This window comes from Macaca nemestrina, chromosome 1 (assembly GCF_043159975.1).
Source record: "Macaca nemestrina isolate mMacNem1 chromosome 1, mMacNem.hap1, whole genome shotgun sequence".
Lineage (NCBI taxonomy): Eukaryota > Metazoa > Chordata > Mammalia > Primates > Cercopithecidae > Macaca > Macaca nemestrina.
This window is the reverse complement of record NC_092125.1, coordinates 227,957,460-227,979,492: the sequence shown is the minus strand read 5'-3', so window position 1 is coordinate 227,979,492 and position 22,033 is coordinate 227,957,460. Positions and strand designations below refer to the sequence as shown.

The following is a 22,033-nucleotide window of genomic DNA, read 5'->3' as shown; positions in this document are numbered from 1 at the left end:
ACACAAGTTCCCTCCCTACCATAAACAAAGCTGTCCAGCACTTCTTGTGGCAAAGAATCCATTTGTTGTTTTATTTTCCCAAATTGCTCCAAGCAAGAGGTTCCTGACACTAAACTGGAGCTCACACTATCTATCACTCTCCCCAGAAATAGCTGCTCACTCGTGCGGGCAAGCTGTTGGCAGAGCAGACAGTACATCAGCAAGATGCTGCACGATCTCCACCACTGAGCCCTAAATTTCATCCATCCTTACTGTGCATGCACACACGCACGCACGAGAGCACACATGCTCATGGCTCCATCTTCAGGTCAGCTGGGAAAGGACACTCTGGCCCTTCGGACTCAGGCTCTCAGGTCAGAAGGCAGAGAACAGGCCGGGCACAGCGGCTCACGCCTGTAATCCCAACACTTTGGGAGGCTGAAGCGGACAGATCACCTGAGGCCAGGAGTTCAAGACCAGCCTGGCCAACATGGCTAAACCCCATCTCTACTAAAAATACAAAAGTTAGCTGGGCGTGGTGATGCGTGCCTGTAGTACCAGCTACTTGGAAGGCTAAGGCAGGAGCCACCGCACTCCAGTCTGGGCAACAGAGCAAAACTCCATCTTAAAAACACAAAAAACAGGCTGGACACCGTGGCTCAGCACTTTGGGAGGCTGAGGCAGGTGGATCACGAGGTCAAGAGATGGAGACCATCCTGGTCAACATGGTGAAATCCCATCTCTACTAAAAATGCAAAAATTAGCCAGGTATGGTGGCATGCACCTGTAGTCCCAGCTACTCGGGAGGCTGAGGCAGGAGAATCACTTGAATCTGGGAGGCAGAGGTTGCAGTAAGCAGAGGTCGCGCCACTGCACTCCAGCCTGGCAACAGAGCGAGACTCCATCTCACAAAAAAAAAAACCCATATAGGCAAGAGGCTCAGCCCCTCCAACGGGGATGTCGCTCTGTCCCCCCAGCCAGGCCTCCATAGTCACCTTTAAACATCCGTCATCATTATCATCCTCATCCTCATCCTTCTTTTTTCGCTTGGCTTTTTTCTCCTTCTTGTCCTTGAGTTTCTTCTTCTTCTTTTTATTTGGGGAGTAGTCACTACCCTCACTCTCCGACTTCTCTTCCAGATCCTCTTCATTCTCTGATAGCTCATCATTGCTTCCCTGGAAAAGAAGGGGGACAGTGAGGGCAACAGAGGCCTCACAAACATGCAGAGTCCTGGGTGGCAGGATGACCCTGAAAGCTACCTCCTGGCCCACGCTGGGGATCGGTCATCATCAGGGACCACTGCTCACGGCTCAGCCCCAAAGTCCAGCCAAAGGGGCAACCCCAAGCCAGCCTAAGCCAAGTCTTGTCTCCAGGGTCTACGCCACAGGAAGCAGTGGAGCCTGCAGATGAGGCAAGGTGAGAGCAGCTCTCTGGTGAGAGCAGGCTTCTCCATCGGCAAGCTCAGCTTGGCCTACTCCGGCAGCCCTGCAGGTGAACTCAGGCTCTGCTTCAGTCATCATCAGGCTTCTACGGACTTTGGAGGCTGAACCAGTTTTACATGACGGGGCATGGACCCAGGAGCCGGTGTTGGAGGATGTGGTCCCAGAGTTAAAAAGCCAAGTGCAGAAGGCCGGGCATGGTGGCTCAAGCCTGTAATCCCAGCACTTTGGGAGGCCAAGATGGGCGGATCACAAGGTCAGGAGATCGAGACCATCTGGCTAACACAGTGAAACCCCGTCTTTACTAAAAAATACAAAAAACTAGCCGGGCGAGGTGGCGGGCGCCTGTAGTCCCAGCTACTTGGGAGGCTGAGGCAGGAGAATGGCGTGAACCCGGGAGGCAGAGTTTGCAGTGAGCTGAGATCCGGCCACTGCACTCCAGCCTGGGCGACAGAGTGAGACTCCGTCTCAAAAAAAAAAAAAAAAAAAGCGAAGTGCACAGGAAGAGCCCCAGCCAGGGAAAGGCCCCAGCGAGAGAAGAGCCCCAGCCAGGGAAGAAAGAGCCCCAGCCAGGGAAGAGCCCCAGCCAGAGAAGGGCCCCAACCGGAGAAGGGCCATTGCATCTCAGGCCCCAGCGCCACAGCGCTCTGCTTAAGTTCACATCCCATGGAACTGCGTTCGTCAGGTGAAACCTGTAATTAATGCAGCGTGCACATCTCAGTTTTCTCCATGCGCGGACTCTGCAGACACTACTACGGATGGCACAAGCCCACCTTCCCCCACTTCCATCCCAGCCTGGCCTCTTCCTCTCCATACGAGACAAGGTAATTTAGGCAGCTCTTAAGCCTAGCTTCCTTGATTTAGTTTCCTGTCTGTACAGGCAGAAAATGGCTCATTTATATGGAGATAAGGGCGTTTACAACCACAGCACCCCACGAGAGAGGTGCTGCCCCTCGGAGAAAGTGATTTACTTGTGGCCTTTAGAGATGCAAGTCGCAAGTCGACTGGCGAAGCCCTCCACAGCCACTTCCCAGGGAGGGGCCGGGCAGCAGGGCCATGATCCCCGCCGTGCGCAGGGCTTGCCATGCACAGGACTGCCATTAACTGTTTTCAGGGTGAGCAGGGAGAGGCAAGGGACGAGACGAAGAGAGAACCAGAGAGATAAAAAATGAGCTCAGGAAACAGCAGTGGCGGGGAGGGAGGATGGAGGAAAGAGGGAGGGAGGGAGAGAAGAAGGGAGGGAGAAGGAAAGGAAAGGGTGGCAGAAGGAAAGAGAATGAGGGAGCAGCAAAGGCAGGGGGCCTCCCTGGATAGTCTTGGGAGGCTCCCAGCCCACCTCTGCCCTTTCAGGCCACACTGTCAAAAGGGGATGACCTGCCTTTTCCCAGGAGAGTGGCTCCAAACAGGCACATCCAACGGTTAGTGGAGAGGGAGACGGTCACTGAAGGGGGAGGTGAGGGTCCCCTCCTCTAAGATCCAGCTGGGAAGCACCCCCTCCAACACGCTGCCTGCACTTCCCCACTCTCCTGGAAGCCCCGCTCCCTCTCCCCTGCCCGCCAACCTCCCTGTTCCCAAACCTCTTAGCCCATTAAGCCGCCAGAGTTAGCGGCGCTGCCAGCTGCCAGGCAGCAGGGCCTCTGTGCTCTTTGCTTTTCCGGAACCCGGGTGTTTCCGGGAATACTGACGCGGCCACTGGCTGGGAGCCTACTCTCAAGGCTGGAGGAGATGCTGGGCCCTGGAGCCACAGCTCCCAGGCTCAGCCTCAGTCCTTTGGGGAGGTGGAGGTCAAACAGTGATGTCCATGTCCCCTTGAAGGAGTCAGAGTTTGGCCAGCTTCAAGAGACCGGCCTTCAGGAGATCTGAGAGACACGCTCTCCCGCAGCCCTCGCCCCAGCAGAGGTAAGGACAAGGGAGAGAAGCCGCCATGAACTTCAGCACCACGGACAGAGGCTGGGGCTGGACAGAGGAAGGGGCCCTGGGGGGCCTTCAGCTGCCAGAGAACAAACCTCACAAACCCACTGAGCGTGAAGTGGGGGGACCCATGGTTAATCCTGCATGGCCTGCCAGTGAGTCCCAGGCTCCCCAGGGAGGCTCTGCCCCCTGCAAGCCTGAGACTCGGGCAAGTCACTGTGGCAAGCTAACCTCAGCTTCATCATCTGTGAACTGGGGATGCCAGAAAGGATGGAAACACGGAGACTGTAAGAAAATGCCTTGAGGCTGGGTGCGGTGGCTCACGCTTGAAATCCCAGCACTTTGGGAGGCCGAGGTGGGCGGATCACCTGACGTTGGGAGTTCAAGACTAGCCTGACCAACACGGAGAAACCCCATCTCTACTAAAAAAAAATACAAAATTAGCCGGGCATGGTGGCACGTGACTGTAATCCCAGCTACTCAGGAGGCTGAGGCAGAAGAATCGCTTGAACCTGTGAGGCAGAGGTTGCAGTGAGTCAAGGTCGCGCCATTGCACTCCAGCCTGGGCAATAAGAGTGAAACTGTCTCAAAAAAAAAAAAAAAGAAAAGAAAAGAAAATGCCTTGAACATCTCTGACACGGGAGAAACCTAAGCACAGAGAAGCAGTGCTCTGAGCCGGGGTGGGGCGGGGTGCACGATGGGACATGCACCCGGGTCTCTAGGGCTGGGCCGCCTTGCCGTGTCCTGGGCAGGGGACTCGGCCAAGCCAGAGCAGGCTGCAGTGAGAATGACCCTTTCCCCCGACACCACCATGCCCACGCGTAGACACCAGAGGCCACTGTGATTCTGATGATGCCTAGAACATGCCCAAACGACCCATGATGACCCCAGCTCTGCTTGGAAGCCAAAGATATAGCCAGGATGACAAGCTGGAGGGGACACATCAGAGTCACCCCCACATTTCTGCTGTTGGAATTGCGTTCAAGCTAACTGCACAGAGGCTGCCAGCAGCTGGGCGGCAACACGGTACAGAGGGAGCAGGACCCGGACAAGAAGGGGCTGCTGTGGCAACATCTGTGGGGTGCTGACCCGGCATCTGATGGCAAGCAGGCCCCTTGACGACCTGCAGGGGAGACCAGGAGTGGCGGCCCAGAGAGAGCCGGAGGGAGGGAGGGATAAGGAGGGGAAGGTACCTCCAGCAGCCTCCACTGTCTGGCAGGAGCAGCAGCGCACGCCAGCTTGGGAGAGTAGGGCTGGCAGAAGGCCGTGAGCCCGGCACTGACAAAGGGCTCACCCAGTGTCCACTCAGAGTTAAGTGGCAGGGCAGGAGGGCACAGATCCTTGGCACGGAATGGGCTCAGGTGACGTCGGGCATGTCTGTTGCCCATCTGTGGCCCCTGCCCTGCTGTCACCCACTGGGGCTCAGGCAAGCCAGCAAAGCCCTCATTTCTTGGAAGCAGGTGCGCTTCTCTCCCTCCTCCATCAGCCTGCACTGGGGAGAGTCCAGTTGAAGAGAAGGGTCTGACTCCCAAGTCCCCACCTGCCTCCCCTGCCCTGAGCCTCTGCCCTGCCTCCACCACATGGAGCCCCCACAGCTGGGCCTCCCACCTGCACCAGATCTCATCAGAGCCCTCCTCCCCTACCAGGGGCTGGCTGAGGGTAACAGTGCAGGGCAGAACCCTGCATCCAGCTGTTTTGACACTCTAGAACTAGGCCTCCTTTTTGTGGTGTTTTTCCAAAATCTCTCCTTGCAGAGAAAGCTCCAAATAGTTCTGAAAACACCTAACAGAGCAGTGGCCCATCAGCGGGACCTGGAGGGACGAAGCATCATCCAGTGGCAAGAAGGGAAGAAATGATCAAGAACCAGAGATAGATTTGCAGTTCAGTGTCTGAAAACATACAGAGAGGCTCATAGACCAAGCCACATGCGGGGGAGGAGACACAGACACAGACCAGTAATTCCCTAACTAAGCTCCCGAACCAACCCAGCCCTAAGGTTTAAGGGCCATCAAACCACACTGCAGGCATGAAGATCCAGATGACAGTTGGCCTTCGACCTGGGCACTGACCTTTCAGCTACAGCAGCCTTAGGTGTGACTACAGGGGATGCTCCATCAGCTAGCAGAAGAGTCTTAGTGGATGTGGAGTCCCCACATGGAATCCACCTGCAAAGCTGCCTTGAATGTTATGCCCAGCTTATGTGTGCCAGGAGGCAGGGGCAGGCAGGAGGGGTCTCTGCTCTGAGCCCCCACCCTGCTGAAGGCACAGCATGCGATCAGGCCCTGGGGATCCCAATGGACAGTCCCGCCGCCCTTCCTCCTTCCCAGCTCCGCAGATGTTTCTTGGCGGAGGCCTCCCACCTCCATCTCCCTTCCCTCTAGGCCCGATGCTCCGAACACACACCGCATCTCCTGAAAAAGGAGACATTTAAACTCAAAAGGAAGGGTGCGGAGAGTCGGTCATTCTCCATTTGGGGTCCTCCAAGATTGAGAGGGAAAAAGGAAGAATGAAATAGGAGCCTTCCCATTCACCAGTGTTATAAACAGTTATAATTTAGCACTGAATAATTGGTTGCTATGGTAACCGCTGCAGTACAGGTTGAAATCATTTCTCCCTCCTGCGCTCGCTAGGGTCTGACAGGGAGCTTCATCTACATATGCTCAGGTTCCGGCTGCAGCCCGGTTATTTTATGTAAATCAGAATCCACGACTTGCTGCCGGCCTCCCCCAACCAACAAACTGCGGCTTGCGGCCCACCTGCCCTGGTCCCTTTGCCCCGTCATCTTGGAGCCACCTGGTTGGAGGCAGGGAGGGGCAGAGGGGTGAAATCCCCTTGCCTTTATCCTGGGGTCCCAAGTCTGCCAGGCAGGTGGGCAAGGGGGCACCCAGCAGCTGGGCCACAGCATGCTCCAGACCCCCTAAGATCTAACAGCTGGCCCGAGCCAGGCTCTCAAATGCAAGGGAGAGGGCACCTCCGGAGGCCTCTTGTCCATCCCAGCCCCCTTCCCCTTCCAAGAACCAGAACTGCATCTCAGCAGAGAGAAGGAGAGAGGGTGAGGAAGGGGTGGAGCGAATGAAAGAGAGGGAGGGAAATGAGGGGAGAGGGGGAAGAGAGAAAAGAGGGCCAAGGACAGAGAGGAGATGCCGAGAGGTTACCAAGGTGGAGACCAAGCACAGGCCAGAGGGAAGGACCAAGTCTGAGACCCAGAGAGAGACAGACAGGCAAGAGCCAGAGAGAGACAGGGACCTGGACAAAAACCAAAAACATATTGTCACAGAAAGAAGCGGGAGGGAAGACCTGGGCCAGTTGGAAAAGGGAAGGCTCAGCATGATCATCGCTCTGGGAATGAGAGAGTCGGAGAACCAGCCCTCCCAGGCCTCAAAGACCACCTGGCCCCCAGCCCCCAGGCCTCGCCACTGTCCAGACGCTGCCCACCCCCCAAGCCTCCTTCCTAGCCAGGGCTGGGGCTGTACCCTGAGCCCAGGAGAGGGGAGGGGAGCCAGCCCTACCTGGGGGGACAGGGGCTTCCATAGGTCTCTGCTGCACCCCACTGGTTCCTTCATCTGCATTTAGGAGCCAGGCTCACCCAGCACAGTGGCCTGAGACCCAGGCCCAGGTGACACTGCCCTTCTTGGCCTAGACTCCCACCCAGCTTCTAACTCAGAGGAGGTAGGCAGGGGGTGCACAGGTAGGAGTCCCTGCCATGGACCACGAGGCCTCAGGGTCCTAAAATCCACATCACCCTGAGCCCATGGAGCCCAGGTGTGAGGAGTGAGGGCGGGGACGGCAGCAGAGCAAGATTTCACAGCCTCTGCCAGACGGTCTCAGTGCCTTCATCCCAGGGCCTTGCAGCCCCAGAGCCATCTACCCCCTAGGGGCCCAGCACAAGGACCGACCTCTGGGGCCAGGGGGCAGCGGCCACAGCAGCAGAAGAGGAGGGCAGGGGCTGCAGCAGGGAATTCAGGGAGTCCCTCACCAAAGGAGCTGGCTCACAGCCTCTCCTTCCCTGGGGGACCCTCCAGGCACACAGTTCCCGCTTCCCCTGTCCTATCTCCGCGTCCCCATCGAATCACAGGGACAGGGAGCTTCACCCTCTTTGAGACCCTGGGGAAGATGCAGGAGCCTCAGAGCGTAGGCCTGGGAGTCTCTGGGGCATGATGGGCCAGGCAGGAGCCTCGACACCCAGCTCCACAGACCCGGGTCCCCCCTTCACCTCACAAATCCTCCCCATGCAGCCCCCATGCTGGCCCAGTGGTAAGGGGGGGTTCCTGGAAAGGGACAGACACACATCCATCCCCGACACTGTGCCAGATGGGGCACAGAGCTAAGGGGCAACAGAGAAGGCAGGCAGAATCGGGCAGAGGGGCCAGGGTCTCTCCAGGGGAAGACAGGGTGGTACACACACAGTCACATGCACACACTCGTGTGCACGGAGGACCAGAAAGGCCTGGATCGGCTGCAAAGCAGGTGGGGGTGGGGGCAGGCAGCAGTGGGGATGCCACACAGGCTGCGGACCAGGGGGCCGTGGGGCATGGTCAAGGCACACTCAGGAAGCTTTCCTAGGAGGGCCCAGGGCTGCAGGGGCCTGGCAAGGCAGAGGCCGGGAGAGGAGGGCCGGTAGGAGGTGGGTGAGAGATGCTGACCGCCGCCCCCAGCAGAGAGCACAGGGGCAGGACACACCTGGGGCAGCTCTGACCAGAGGGGTGGGGCCAACACCTCCCAGCCCCATCCTTTCCATGGCAGTCCCTGAGCTCCGTGAGGACCAAGGACACAGTCCAGGGCAGGCTCTGCCCTCCCAACGTCCCCAGGCTGACACCCAGACCAGAGGAGGAACCACAGGCTGCAGGTAGAGTTCAGAGCCCTCCAAAATGCCTCCAAGTCCCCAAACAAGCCGGGGAGGTGGAAATGGGACACAGACCCGAGGCCCAGAGGTGAAGGCAGGGACCCTCGCCCCCTGCCACCACCATCTCTCCCTCCCCAGGGCTCTGCTCCTGCCTCTGGCCTGGCCCTGGAGCTGCCAGGGGAGCCTGCCAGGCTGTCATGTCACATCAGTCTCTCCTCTGCTCAAAGCCTTCCAGTGATCGCACCTTGTTCACGGGACAAGAGACCCATGGTGCACCCCCCGCAACAAGCCCTCCCGAAACCCTCACAGCAGGGAGCATCTCCAGCCTGGGACAAGCTCCCCAAACCCACCCCTAGGCTCTTCTGGCAGCCACCTCCCCATCTCACTCTGCAGGGAGGCCTAGATCCAGGCCCAGTGCTGCCAAGGGCACCCGCTTAGCATTAGCACCTCACCCCACCACCACTGCACCTCACCAGCTACCTCCCTGTGCCTCTCACTTGCAAGGTGGGGCCAGCCCAGTCCCCTCTAGGCAGGGGGAAAGAAAGGTGGAGAGCTGGCCTCAGGTCCCCCCGGGGCAGGCAGGAGAGGAGAAACACGCCTGGCAGGGGCAACTGGTGCAGCTGACAGCCCTGGGTTCAGATCTCAGTACTGCCACTGTGTCACTGTGTGACCTTGGGCCAGGGCACCTCTGAGCCCCTGCTCTCCTCTGTGAAGTGAGGTGCCTGCCGTTGTTCTCAACACAGGGTGGCCTGGAGGATCAGAGGAGACACCCAGAAGGAAGCCAAAAACATATGGTGAGGAAATGGCAGAGACCCCAGTGTGCCAGTGCAAGTAGGAAGGACTTAAAGCTGCAAACTCGCCTCAGTTTCCCCATCTGCCAACCGGCGATCATCCTTCGAATGCCACCAATTTCCAGGGCTGGTCATGAGGATCAAGTGAGCCCGCGTGAAGCACAGAGAAGCACGCTCGGAATGTGTCAGCAGCGTGGGAAGACAAGGGACATGTTCGCACCGTCACACCCCGCCAACCAGAGGCAGCGGAGCGTGCGGCAGCCTCGCCCATCCAGAACCAGCCAAGAACCAGGGAGAAAGTGACGGGAATGAAGAGGTCACCTGCAGGTGACTGTCCCTAAACGGGGCGTTGCTTCTCTTCAACTGACTTCACTTTCTTCAGGTTTCAGTTTAGAGGGACGGAGTCAGCTATGGAGCGGGGAGCGGGGCAGGGAGGTAGGGAGGCACCGTGGCGACAGAATCTGGCCCTGTCCCCACACAGGATAGGACAACGGGAGGAAGGAAAAATGACGCTCCGACATCCTGCTCCAGAAACAGGATAGCTCACCAACGTCTTAAAAAGGTTTCCGTGCACAACGCTTCGTATCAGACACTGGTTATGGCATTCTTCATCAAACTCAGCTCTCAGAAACCCTCAAACTCCAAGGTCCAGGGACCCCAGCCCTCCTCTGCGGCCAGGCAGATGCAGCCACAACCCCACCTGACCCCAACTCGCCAGCACAGGTGCTGCCCCTCACCTCTTTCTTCTTCCGCTTCCCTTTACACTTGTTTTCCTTGAGCTTCTTGGGTTTCTTCTTCTTAGGAAGGCTCACGGGCTCCACAGGGAAAAAGTCATCGAAGCCTTCAAGACCACCATCTTCTTCTTCTGGAAAAATCAGAAGGTGGCAGTGGTTACTCCTGAGCTTCCTCCAGGACAGCCCTGAAGACACAGCGCCAGCCCTGGGGATGCTAAGACCCCGGACACCCAACTGTGCCAGGTCACAGCCACCCTGCTCTCCCCAGACCTGGTGAAGTGGGAGAACACAAAACAGGGGCCCCAGCTCTAGGGACTGTGTGACATCACCTCACCTCCTGGCCTTTCCTTCCCTCCTCTGTAATAGGACAATAACCACCTGGCCCTGACAGGACAGCGTTCAGAAAACTGAACCTCCACGAACAACAAATAGAACTGCCTTGCTGCCGTCACTGCCCGAGAAACAGAGCGCCTCTACCAGGAAGGAGTCGGGGCCGACAGAGCAGAGCACAGACCTCAGTGAGGCCCATCTCTCCCCTCCACAGAGAGGACCACAGTGTGGCCAGGAGGTGACTTGAGAACGCTGGACCTGCCGGGCACGGTGGCTCACGCCTGTAATCCCAACACTTTGGGAGGCTGAGGCGAGCAGATAACCTGAGGCCAGGAGTCTGAGACCAGCCTGGCCAGCAGGATGAAATCCAGTCTCTACTAAAAATACAAAACTCAACTGGGCATGCTGGCAGGCACCTGTAATTCCAACTACTTGAGGCTAGAGAATCGCTCAAACCCAGGAGGTGGAGGTTGCAGTGAGCCGGGATCGCACCACTGCCCTCCAGCCTGGGCAACAGAGTGAGACTCCGTCTTAAAAAACATAAATAAATAGAGAAGAAGAGAATTGCGGACCACAGGGACGCTCGGGTCCCATACCTGAGGTCCCTGGGGATTTGCAGGACAAACTCAGCAAGGAAGATGCCAGGATACGCCACGGGTTTGACAGGATGCTGCCTCAATAGAGAATCCAAGACCATATTGTATCTCCTCCTGGATCCCGCACCTGTGCACACACAGGCATACAGGTCCACACTCCCCCACCTCCAACACACTCACAACGGGAAACCAAGCGCATTACAGCTGGGCACTAGAAAGCTGTGACAGTCCACAGAGAGATGCTGTGCCCAGCACACCTGAGTGTTCAGGAGCTGCCCTCACCTGCACTGACTCGGAAGGCCGAGGGGGCCCAGGCCGGGCAGGCTCAGGAGGGGAGTATCTTTGAAGACACTGGCCACAGTTCCAGGTCTGCCTCCCTCAACCTCCAACCCACAGGAAGGGCTGACACGTGTCCTGGGGGGTGTGACACGAGACCCCTGCTGTGGCAGCAGTGGCCTGGGGTCTGACCCTCATCTGGGAAATCAGGAGAGACAAAGGGTAGCCAAGCCTGGAGTTCCTGCGCACCAGACATGAGCCGTGGAGGGGCAGTGGGGAGGGTCCTCTTGGCAGGCAGAGTAGCAAGAATCAAACCACCCAAAGTAGAGACACTTCTGCCTGTGGGGGCAAAGGAGGCTTCCAGAAGGAAAGAACCTCCAAGAGTCCTCTAGAAGGGCCCACGAGAGAGCGAGCCCTTCATGCCAGCCTGCGGCCCCAGCGCCCCATCCAGCTTGCCCTACCCGCTCTCCACCATCACCTGTGCACTCAGGAGCACTCAGGGGAAGCCGAGGAGCAAAGAGAAGCCCCTCAGCCTCAGACCCTCTGCCACGGACACCCCAGACCCGACCCTCTGTGACAGTGGAGACACAACAGGGAGTGTCACTCAGAGTCTGAGGGTTGCTTCGAGTGGGACCCCGAGGAGGACGAGAGGTCCTGGGGCCACCAGGAGGCTTTCACCCAGAAAGCGGGCAGAGTGTCCCCACTGGATCAAGTTTACAGACAGAGAGCCCCTTCCCCCAAGGAAGTTTTTTTTATCATAACCACTTACAGCTGGCAGTGGTGGAGCCAGGTTTGAACCCAGGCAGTCTGGTGACCTTAGGGTCAACAAAAGGGCCTCGAGGCGTCCCCCAGCGTGGCCCACACGCTCAGACACACTCGCCACATGCAGACACACAGACATGCATGTGGCCCAGGACACACCCAACACTCACCTGTCACCCTCCACACAGGCCCCCATCGCCTGGCCTGGGACCCCTGGAGAGTCCTAAGCAGAGAAAGGGGGACAGGAGGCCTCCTACCCTGGGTCTCTGGGGCTCCCATTGCCCACACCATGGGTGCAGCTTTAGCCCCACCGTCCCCACTCCTCTGGGGCACTGGTGGCTCTGGTGGCTGAGCGGACGCCCCTCCCACCCCTGCATCCCACAGGGCCAGTTTGCACCAGGGGAAGGTGGGGGCTGCACCACTGTCTTGGTGCCTCTCTGCACCAGGGCCTTCCTCAAGGGTAGCCAGGTGCTTGGGGCTCCCACACAGGGAGGGCACCCTGTGGAGGGCTAGGGCACACAGGGGAGCCAACAGCAAGGGCTGCCCCAGGTGGGTTTATGTGGGTCAGGCCCCACATAGCCAGGGGCAGGGGCTGGGCTGCTCCAGCTGACCCCGTCCCATTCCTCTGATCACTGGTGTGGGAAGGTGGGGATTTTTCAAACCAGCTGAAAACGTGCACAGGGATCCCCCCAGACTTGTCCTGCAGAGTAGGTGTCGGTGGGGCAGTGGCAGAGCTGGCAGGGAGCTGTCTGTGGTGGGGCAGCTGATGGGATGCCAGTCCACAGCTGCCCACTCTGCCACCCGGCCTCCGCCTCCCCCGTCACCGCAGGAGACCGCCTGGGCAGAGCCACCCCCACACCCTGGCAGTGCCCAACACTGCTTATGTAATGGGCTCCGGCTGATGCAATCTCGAAGGGGGGCCTCTCCCTCCTGCTTCCTTCCAGCTGTCCCCTTCCAGCAGGGTGGTCCCAGACTTAGGAAACCCAGCCCGGCACATGGTCACTGACTGGTCGCCTGAGCAACAGAATGGACGAGGGCATGCACAGGTGGCTGCCGGAAATTCCGGAAGGAAGTCTGGGATCTGCCCACGGGTAAGGGGAGGACAAAGGAGGACCCTGCTCTGGCCCTACCCCACGCTCAGAACAGGCCTCTGAGGACAAGGCCCCAGACCCTCTGCCCGTGGACAGACCCCCCACTCTGTTCCCAGAAGACCTCACAGCCCAGGGCCTCTGCCTGGTGAAACCCGCCTCTGAGAAGGCTCTGGAGCTGGCACACGGGAATGGGAACTCAGCCCTGCCTACCCCTGTCTCTGATGGGCCCTTCCTCTCCCCAGATGGCTTCAGGTGGGTGGCCCTGAAGTCACCGCACACCTGATTCTCTGTGACACTGCCCCCACCACCACCCCACACAGTCCAGTCTTCAGCCAAGCCTCAGCCCCTTCCCGCCCTTGGACACCCTCTGCTCCTGCAGCAGGCCCTGAGCTTTCCAAAACCAGACCTGGGGGTCACCATCCAAGCAACTCCACAGTCAGCCTTTCCCCAAGCCCCAGCCTGTGCCCTTGAGCCCACCAGTTCCTCCTCCCTATGGCTCCATCTGGTGGGGACAGAGCAGAGGCCCTGATGGTTCCAAGACGCAGAGCATGCAGCCAGTGATAAGGCAGGATCCCACCCATGCCAGGTGAGGGACTCCGGGGAGGTGCAACCTCACCTCAGAACTCCTCGTCCTGCCAGCTCCTGGCCCCAAGTGGCTGCCTCACCGCCCTCCTGGCCCACCTGGCATTGCCCTCGTGCACCAGCCCTACCCCTCCAGGGCCTGAGGCTCCACAGATCCAAGCCTGCTCTAATTAAGACCCATTACCCTGTGATCACCCACCTCCTGGGGGTGGAGGTGGGGTGGGGCTGAAGTCAACCAGAGGAAGCAGAGGCACCTTCTGCTGCTTCCTCCAGAGTTCCCCCGGCCCCTGTGTAGCTCCCAGTATGTGCCAGCTCAGCCCTGCGGGATCCCCAGGCTAGCCTAGGCTGCCACTGCAGGCTGCGGCCAGGCTGACGAGGGTAGTGCATTGCAATAGCGGCAGTTACCTGCATACCATCTGCCAGGCTCGTGCCAGGCCCAAAGTACCTAGTACTGATTAATCTGTATCAGTTCAACACAGCAACTCAGAAAGGGGTACAATTTTTTCTGGTCTGCAGCTTTTATTTATTTATTTATTTTAGAGACAGAGTCGCTGGCTGGAGTGCAGTGTTATGATCATGGCTCACTGCAGCCTCGACCTCCTGGGCTCGAGCGACCCTCCCACCTCAGCCTCCTGAGCAGCTGGGACAACAAGCACAACCACCACGCCTGGCTCAGAGATGGGTTCTATTCTTATCCCCATCTGCAGATTAGGAAACTGAGGCTCAGAGGACCTCATTATTTACCCACATCTCAGTCCTACAGCTGGCAGTGGTAGAGCCGGGTTTGAACCCAGGCAGTGGGCGCCCTCCCCCTTGCCAAGTCTCTCCCCCAGCACCCTCCCAGAATCCAGCATTGAAACAGCCCACGCTGTGTAAACCTGCTCGGTGTATGCCCTGGGGACACTGAGGTGACTCAGGCTGGTCTGTGGTCTGGAAGGTCACAGGTCCCTCAAGGGGGTCAAAGCTGGTTCACCACACTAGTCCCCCTGCATACAGCCCCACGGCTCTGCCAGGCCCAGGCTCCAGCCCCCGACTCCTCTGGGGGGGGCCGCAGCGGAGCAAGGACGCAGTCGCCAGGGCACCTGGCAAACACAAGGTGATCAAAACAAGGGGAAGGCATGTGACTGTGGAGCGAAAGTTAGGTCATCTGATTCTCGGTGGTCGAAGGATTTGCAGGGGGCCAAGCCAGGAGCTGGGATGAGAACACCATCACCAGGTTGCAAAGGCTGGCAAACCTGCCAAGGACAGGGACCCCGCTCAACGTCCACCGCTCTCTCCAGGACCTGGGGAGAGGGGCTCCTGCTGTTCCCCACCCGGACTCCCCAGCCAGCACCAAGCAGAGAATCAGGCCACCAGGAGGTCAGGAGGAGGGAGTAACAGTGGCAGCAGAGGCTTAATGCTACCCTTCCTGGGGGTGATGCCAGCAAGTCCCCTCCCCACTGAGCCTCTCTCTTCATCTGTGAAATGGCCGTAATGTGGCAGCCTTTCCCCCACGGCGATGGGGAGAAGTAAAAACTGTGAATGCAAAGCATCCACACGATGCCTGCAGGTGCTCAGCAATGGCAGGCAGAGCCCAGCGAGACTCAGGAGGGTCAGGGCAGCAGTGGCGAAGGGCAGAAGGCAGTGGTCTCTAGTTTGGGCACTGCTGGGCCAGGGGTTCTCAGGGCCACCCTAGACGCTGGCCAAGGAAGAGTCCTCAGGCTAAGGCTGCCGTTAGTCCTTGAACCTCCCCCAATGAGACAGGCCCTATGCTGGCAAAGGGGGGCAGTACACCCGCCCAAGAGAGGATTCATAATTTATTTATGACATTTAACAAAACCCAGACATCACCTCATTGGTGTCACATCAAAAGAAAGCATCAGTCCTGAGTGGGGAGTAGAGGGAAGAGACAGAGATAGATGAGGCATTTACCCCAAGTGACTGGGGCCTGGGGGGAGTCAGTATCGGGGTGCAGGGAAGGCAGGGAGAGGCCCCAGGGCATGGGTGGGGAGGAGGACAGACAGGTGAGAAGGGGAAGAGAGGGGGAGTCAACCTGGAGGGACAGGGAGGGACAAAACAGAGAGAAACGGCCAGACAGAGAGAGGCATGGGCATGACCTCAGGGGAGATGAAAACTGACAGATATGGGGAGAGAGGAAGAGAGAGAGACAGGGAAAGAGAGTGAAATAATGACAGAGCCACAGAGATAAGCAAAAGCCCCAGAAAGTGAGACAATACACATTGTGTTCAGTACCCAGCTCAGAGAAGATATTCCAGAAGTCTCTGATGGGTGGATGGATAATTGTATAGTCAATGGATGGATGGTGGATGGATGGTGAATAGATTGATGGATGATGAATTGATGGATAGATGGTGGGTGGGTGGGTGGATGGATGGATGGATGGATGGCGGATAGATGGTGGATGGATGGATGGATGGCAGATGGAAGGATAGTGGATGGGTGGATGGATGAATGGATGGTGGACACATGGTGAATAGATGGATGGATGATGAATTTATGGATAGATGGTGGGTGGGTGGATGGATAGATAGATGGATGGTGGATGGATGGATGGATGGGTGGCAGATGGATGGATGGTGGATGGGTGGATGGATGAATGGATGGTGGACGGATGGTGAATAGATTGAAGGATGATGAATTGATGGACAGATGGTGGGTGGATGGATGGATGGTGGATGGAAGATGGAGGATGGATGGAAGGATGAATGGATGGTGGATGGATGAGTGGTGGATGAATGATGGATGGATGGATGGATGAATGAAAGATGAATGGATAGATGGTGGGTGGGTGGGTGGATGGATGGATGGTGGATGAAGGATGGATGGATGGATGGTGGGCGGATGGTGGGTGGATGAATGAATGGTGGATGAATGAATGAGTGGATGGTGGATGGATGCAAGGTTGGATGGTGGATTGATGAATGGATGGATAATCGATGGATGAATGGATGGACGGATGGATGGCGGATGGATGGATGGTGCGTGGATCGTGGATGGATGAATGAGTGGTGGATGAACGGATGAGTGGATGGTGGGTGGATTAATGGAAGGATGGTGGATTCATGAATGGATGGATGGTGGGTGGATGGATGGATGAATGGTGGATGGATGGATGCATGGATGGATGGATGGTGGATGGATGAATGAATGGATGGTGGGTGGATTAATGGATGGTGGATGAATGGATGAGTGGATGGTGGATGGATGCAAGGTTGGATGGTGGATTGATGAATGGATGGATAATGGATGGACGGATGGATGGATGGATGGATGGATGGATGGCGGATGGATGGATGGTGCGTGGATGGTAGGTGGATGAATGAGTGGTGAATGAATAGATAAGTGGATGGTGGGTGGATTAATGGAAGGATGGTGGATTCATGAATGGATGGATGGTGGGTAGATGGATGGATGAATGGTGAATGGATGGATGGATGGATGCATGGATGGATGGTGGATGGATGAATGAATGGATGGTGGGTGGATTAATGGATGGTGGATGAATGGATGAGTGGATGGTGGATGGATACATGGATGGATGGTGGGTGGATGGATGGATGAATGGTGGGTACATGAATGGATAGATGATAGGTGGTGGGTGAATGGATGGAAGCATGAATGGTGGGTGGGCAGATGTATGGATGGTGGCTGGGCAGATGGATGGATGGTGGATGGGTGAATTAATGGTGGATGGATGGATGCATGGATGGATGGTGGATGGAAGATGAACGAATGGTGGATGGATGGATTGATGGATGGATGAATGAATGGTGGGAAGCATGGACAGATAGTGCATGGGTGAACAGTGGATAGGAAGAACAAGAACAAAAGGATGGATGGACAGATGGATGAACGGATGGATGGATATACGTATGGATAGATAGGTGGATGGTGAACGGTAACTTCACCATCATGGTTGGTTTTGTGGGTAGATGGGTAGATGTGGGAGAGCAGGAAGATACATGGATGCATGGATGGATGAATGGATGGATGGATGGATGGATGGATGGATGGATGGATGGATGGTGGGAAGCATGGACAGATGGTACATGGATGAATAGTGAGTAGGAAGAACAGATGGATGGATGTATGGATGGATATGGTATGGATATGGACTGATAGGTGGATGGTGAATGGTTACTAGGTTGGTTTTGTAGGTGGATGGGTAGATGTGGGTGGGTAGGTAGATGGATGGATGGATGGATGGATGGATGGATGGATGATAGGTGAGCGACTGAATGAACTGATAAAATCACAGATGGATCTTACTACCTGATCAACTTGGAATGATAATGAATAACCCACTGGCCAAGTCACTGGGCAAAGTGTGCTGCTCATTTTGCCTCCCTCCTCCCAGAAAAGAATGTTAAACACAATCAGGCTCCCTGGGACTCCCCCCGCCAAAAACACCATGCTTCCACAGGGGTAGAGGCGCAGGCTAAAAAGTCATGGTCTTTTGGGAATCATGACTGTCGCTCTCTCCGGGCCCCTGGACCTGAGGAAGCAAGCCTAAGATACTCACACAGCTAGGGCCAATTGTCACTGGGGCCAGAGTGGTAACGGTGCCTAGTCTAGACGCTGCCCAGTCTAGGCTCACTAGCTTTGTCTGTGATTGAGGAAAAGCTGGGCCAACGAGGCAGGGAACTTGCCAGCCCGGCAGTGGCCCTAAGAGGGCTGAGAGCCACATTTTCTGAACCCCTCTCCTGCTTCCCGCCAGCCCTACCTCGGGCTTCACGGCCCTCCTCCCACCCAGGCTCCCACTCCCCTGGGCTTACTGGCTAAGGGTGCAAGTATCAGAAGCATTTCCTTGGAGAAGGCAGGACAGCTGCCCCCCTTGGCTGGTGCTAATTACACCAGCCACAGTTTATTGAGTACCTATTATGTGTTGGGCACTGTGGCCTAATGTTCCACGTGCACTGTTCCTCATAATAACCCTCTATGAGGTAGCCAGTGCTATGTCCCCATTCTACAAGTGGGCACACCAAGGAGAGGGCTGCCTGGCACTCAGCTAATGCTCAGAGCTGGAATCCAAGGCCTCATCCCACCAGTTCTTGACCCCTGGCTTTGACCAGCCACCCCAACTCCCAGGAGAATCTGGCAGCTGCTGGTCCCCAAACCAGAAGAGGCACCCACCCTGCCTTCCTCCTGGAAACTGGCTCAGACACCTGCCTCAATGCCAGAGCTGGCCGGGGCAAACCTCCCCCTCCCCACCACCACCGCATGGGAAACACTAATTCACTGCTGGGAGTGAGCAACTCCCAGGGGGAAGTGGGAGATGAGCAGAGTCAAAGAAAAAAGATAGGACAAGTCATGAGTTCAATAGCTGTAGATTGAAAAATCATCATGACAGCTTCCAAAACACCAGTTCTTCCAGCCACAAACTTCCGTGTTTTGGAACCAGCTGGCTCTGGTCTGTGGGGGTCACCACCGCTGAGCTTGGACTCAGGGTGAGTGGGGGGCCAGCAGTGCAACTTGACAGGAGGCCTGGCTAGGGCTGTCTTCACAGCCAGAAGCTGGGGTGACCTAGGGAGTCCCAGCCCTCAAGACACTGAAACCACAACCATCTCTCAGGAATGCATGGTTCCAGGCACTGGGCACGGCAGGTTATCGAGAGAGTTACACTTGAAGGGGACACCCACAGATCCAAGAGGAAACTGATGATAACGTTTTGAGTATGTGGGGTGTGGTGACACAAGCATGTAGTCCCAGCTACTAGGGAGGCTGAGGCAGGAGGATCGCTTGAGCACAGGAGTTAGAATCCAGCCTGGGCAACACAGCAAGACCCCAGCTCTTCCAAAGAAAGCATGACAATGTGTCTCAGAGTGACTGGAAGGCCCTGTCTTAGCAAGGGTGTCTCTATCATAACATTCAAGCTGGGACCTAAATGACTAGGCGGCAGCGGTGAGCAGACGAAAGAGCAGGTCAGACAGAGGTCACAGCCAGGGCCCCATGGCAGGATGGAGCATGGAGGGTTTCAGAAGCAGCACGGAGGCCACTGTGGCTGCTGTGAAGAAAGGGGCACAGGAGTGGACCAGGACAAGGGTTTCAGAGGCGACTGGAGCCATGCGGGTCAGGGTCTGACTTGGGTTCACGAGGTGACCCCAACTGCTGTGCAGAGGGTAGTCATAAGGACTGGGTAGAAGGCCCTGGAGGGGACTGGCAGGAGGAGACAGAGGCTTGGACATGGAGAGAAGCCAGGAGCCTGGGAAGGCTCTGGAGGTGGAGCAGCTGGCCTTGCTGATGGATGGGGGCAAAATCCCCAGGCCAGAGGTGCCAGAGCAGGGCGTCTCTTCTGCAGGGCTCTGGGGGTATTCCTGGACGCTCTGGGGCCAACCCACCAAGGGGGAGCATGGGTGGTGGGCAGGATGACCAGAGCCCCGCCTCTCTGGCCCAAGCAGTGAGTCAGGTACCTACTAGACTGGGGGCACCTTCCCTGGCCTCTTCCCCTCCCCGGCCTCTATGTCTCCACATAGTCAGAGAAAGCAGGAGTGTAAGATAGGAAAGACAGCCAGGGGACTACACCGCAGGGTCAGTGCAGCCCAGAAATGCCCCTGATGCCACAAAAGGGCCACACCCCAAACACCACAACAAACAACTTACTGAGGAAACAGCAAACTGGCTCACTGGGGAGCCAGCCTCCTGGGTGGAAAATGGCCACTGACTTTTGTGCCTGTGCTGGGCCTCAGAGTTCCCCTCCAGAGAATGGGTCTAATTCCAAGGACCCAGGATATGACAGTCAACTATTGTCCAGGCAACCCCACCCCAAGTGAGGACTCCCCTATTCCCCGTCCCCAGAACGCTTGCTGCCAACTTGGCCTAATAGGCGAGGTGAGTGCCAGGCTCCTGTAGGAGCCCAGTCACAGCATTAAAGCCACCAACTAACCAAGCAAGCAAACAGAAGGGGGCAGGGGGTGTGGCCACCTGGTGGGAATACCCTCCCCAGAAGACGCTGGCTGCTTCCTCCAAGAGGAGCTGGAGGTGTCCATGTGTGGAATCTTCTCACCCCTGGAAGTCAGAGGGGACCAGAAGCAACTTCCTGGGCCCGGGAGGGCCTCCAGCCTCCCACAAGTCTCTCCGAAGTCCAGAGGGGCCACAGACTTGGTGCAGGGAAGCCAAGAAGTAAGAGTCTCCCAGAAAGGAGGGTGGGTGGCTGACAGGGTGGGGCCCTACCCAGCTGTGCCAGGAGGGAAAACGTCCCAAACAAATGGCGAGCAGTTAACTAAAGAACTGTCCTGCAAGGCAACCCCTGGCGCACAGTCCTGTGTATACTAAATTCTGAGAGAGATAAAAGGAGAGAGATGGTAAGGGCAGGGGCGGTGGCCCTGGGGCATCAGGCCCGTAGCCAAGGCAGAGTGGGTTAGGAACGGCCACCACCCTGGGCGATGGTGGGGCTGGAGACAGCGGCGGGCGCTAGGTCGCTCCAGAAGGACGCCGGCGGCCCGGGTAAAGTGCTTGGGAGCAGTGGTCACAGCGCACAGAGGCCCATGGCAGGATGGAGCAGGGGTCTGAGCCCGTGCGCCCCAGAGCCGAGCCCTCCTAGGCCGGGAGGGAAGCCTCCCCATCCTGGGCGCTCGATGCGTCCCCAAGCACCGCCGGTCCTCGCCCCGCTCTGGGCCCCACCCAGCCCGCCCCGCGGCCGAGATGGGCCGGGGGCCGGGTCCCGCCTGCCCGCGGAGAGGCCAGAGGCGCACGGTGGTGGGATGCGGGCGCGGGGTGCGCAGCGCCAGGAGCTAGCGCGATTCCCGCCCCCTTCAAGGGCACGCGGGCTGACCCCGGCAGCGCCGCGCCCCCTCCCCGCCGGGGCCCCCAGCGCAGGCTCCCGCCCGGGTTCTTCTGGCCCGCCTGGCCCGCGTCGCCGCCCGGGAGATCCGGATCGCACCCCGCCCTTAGCCGCCCTCACGCCGCGCCCGGGCGCTCACCCAGCCCGCGCCCTTGGCCGCGCGGCGCCAGGAGGGCGGGAGAGCAGCCCCGCAGCCCAGGCGCCCCTCCTGCGCGGCGCCAGCCCGGCCGCACCGCCCCCGCCGCCCGTGCTCCGGCCCTGGGCCCGGCCCGTCTCAGCACCCCCGCCGCTCTGGCCCGGGGCGCACCCGCGCCCCGCTCACCTGACATCTCGTCCTCGTTCTCCATCTCCTCGGCGAACAGCCGCGGCAGCTCCTCCTCGGTGCCCAGTGGGCCCCGCATGCCCGGCGCGGGGAGGAGGGGAGGTGGGCGCCCCCCCTCCCGCCGGGCGCGGTGCCAGCCTTAACCCGTGCGCTGCCGGACGGGCGCGTGCGGCGGGCGAGGCGGCCTCGGCGAGAAGATGGCGGCCGCCTGCCCCCCCCACCCCCCCAAACCTCCACCCCCCCGTCTCGACCCCCCTTTCTCTCGGCCGCCTTAGCCTGCTCCCCGCAAAGCCCAGGCGCTCCGCCCACCGCACCCCGCAGCCTGAGTCCCGCAGCCCGCCGAGGGTGGCGGCGGCAGCGCCGGAGGCACGGCGGCACGGCGGGGGGGCGGCACACATGCCCGGATTGTGACGTCCAGTCTGGTTGCTGTGGCAACCCCATCCCATCGTTCCGGCAGCGCTACTAGTTAACAGCAGAGAACAAGTTGGGGGACTAGTCCTGAGGGGCCGGGTGAGGGTGGGGACTGGGGAGCGCCCCGGCAGGGGGAGCCGTCGAGGCGTCCGCACGCCTGGGGACCCGACGGACGAGCGGGCAGCC

General features: G+C 58.3%; 1 protein-coding gene across 4 annotated transcripts in view; it reads right to left on the bottom strand.

The window, feature by feature from the left end:
• The window catches only part of LOC105479678 (chromodomain helicase DNA binding protein 5), an 81,695-nt gene extending 59,999 nt beyond the window's left edge, over nucleotides 1-21,696 (bottom strand). For 2 of the 4 annotated variants that reach the window (XM_011737806.3, XM_071067390.1), the window contains exons 1-3: nucleotides 21,437-21,639; nucleotides 9,701-9,828; nucleotides 975-1,154 (exon numbers count right to left, since the gene is read on the bottom strand). In XM_011737806.3, the coding sequence (XP_011736108.2) occupies nucleotides 975-1,154; nucleotides 9,701-9,828; nucleotides 21,437-21,515 (387 nt within the window). In that variant the 5' untranslated portion in view covers nucleotides 21,516-21,639. Of the gene's footprint in view, nucleotides 1-974; nucleotides 1,155-9,700; nucleotides 9,829-18,109; nucleotides 18,188-21,436 lie in introns of those variants that run through there. The other 2 variants (XM_011737801.3, XM_011737816.3) reach the window with 2 other exon arrangements.
• Nucleotides 21,697-22,033: the final 337 nt, after the last annotated feature.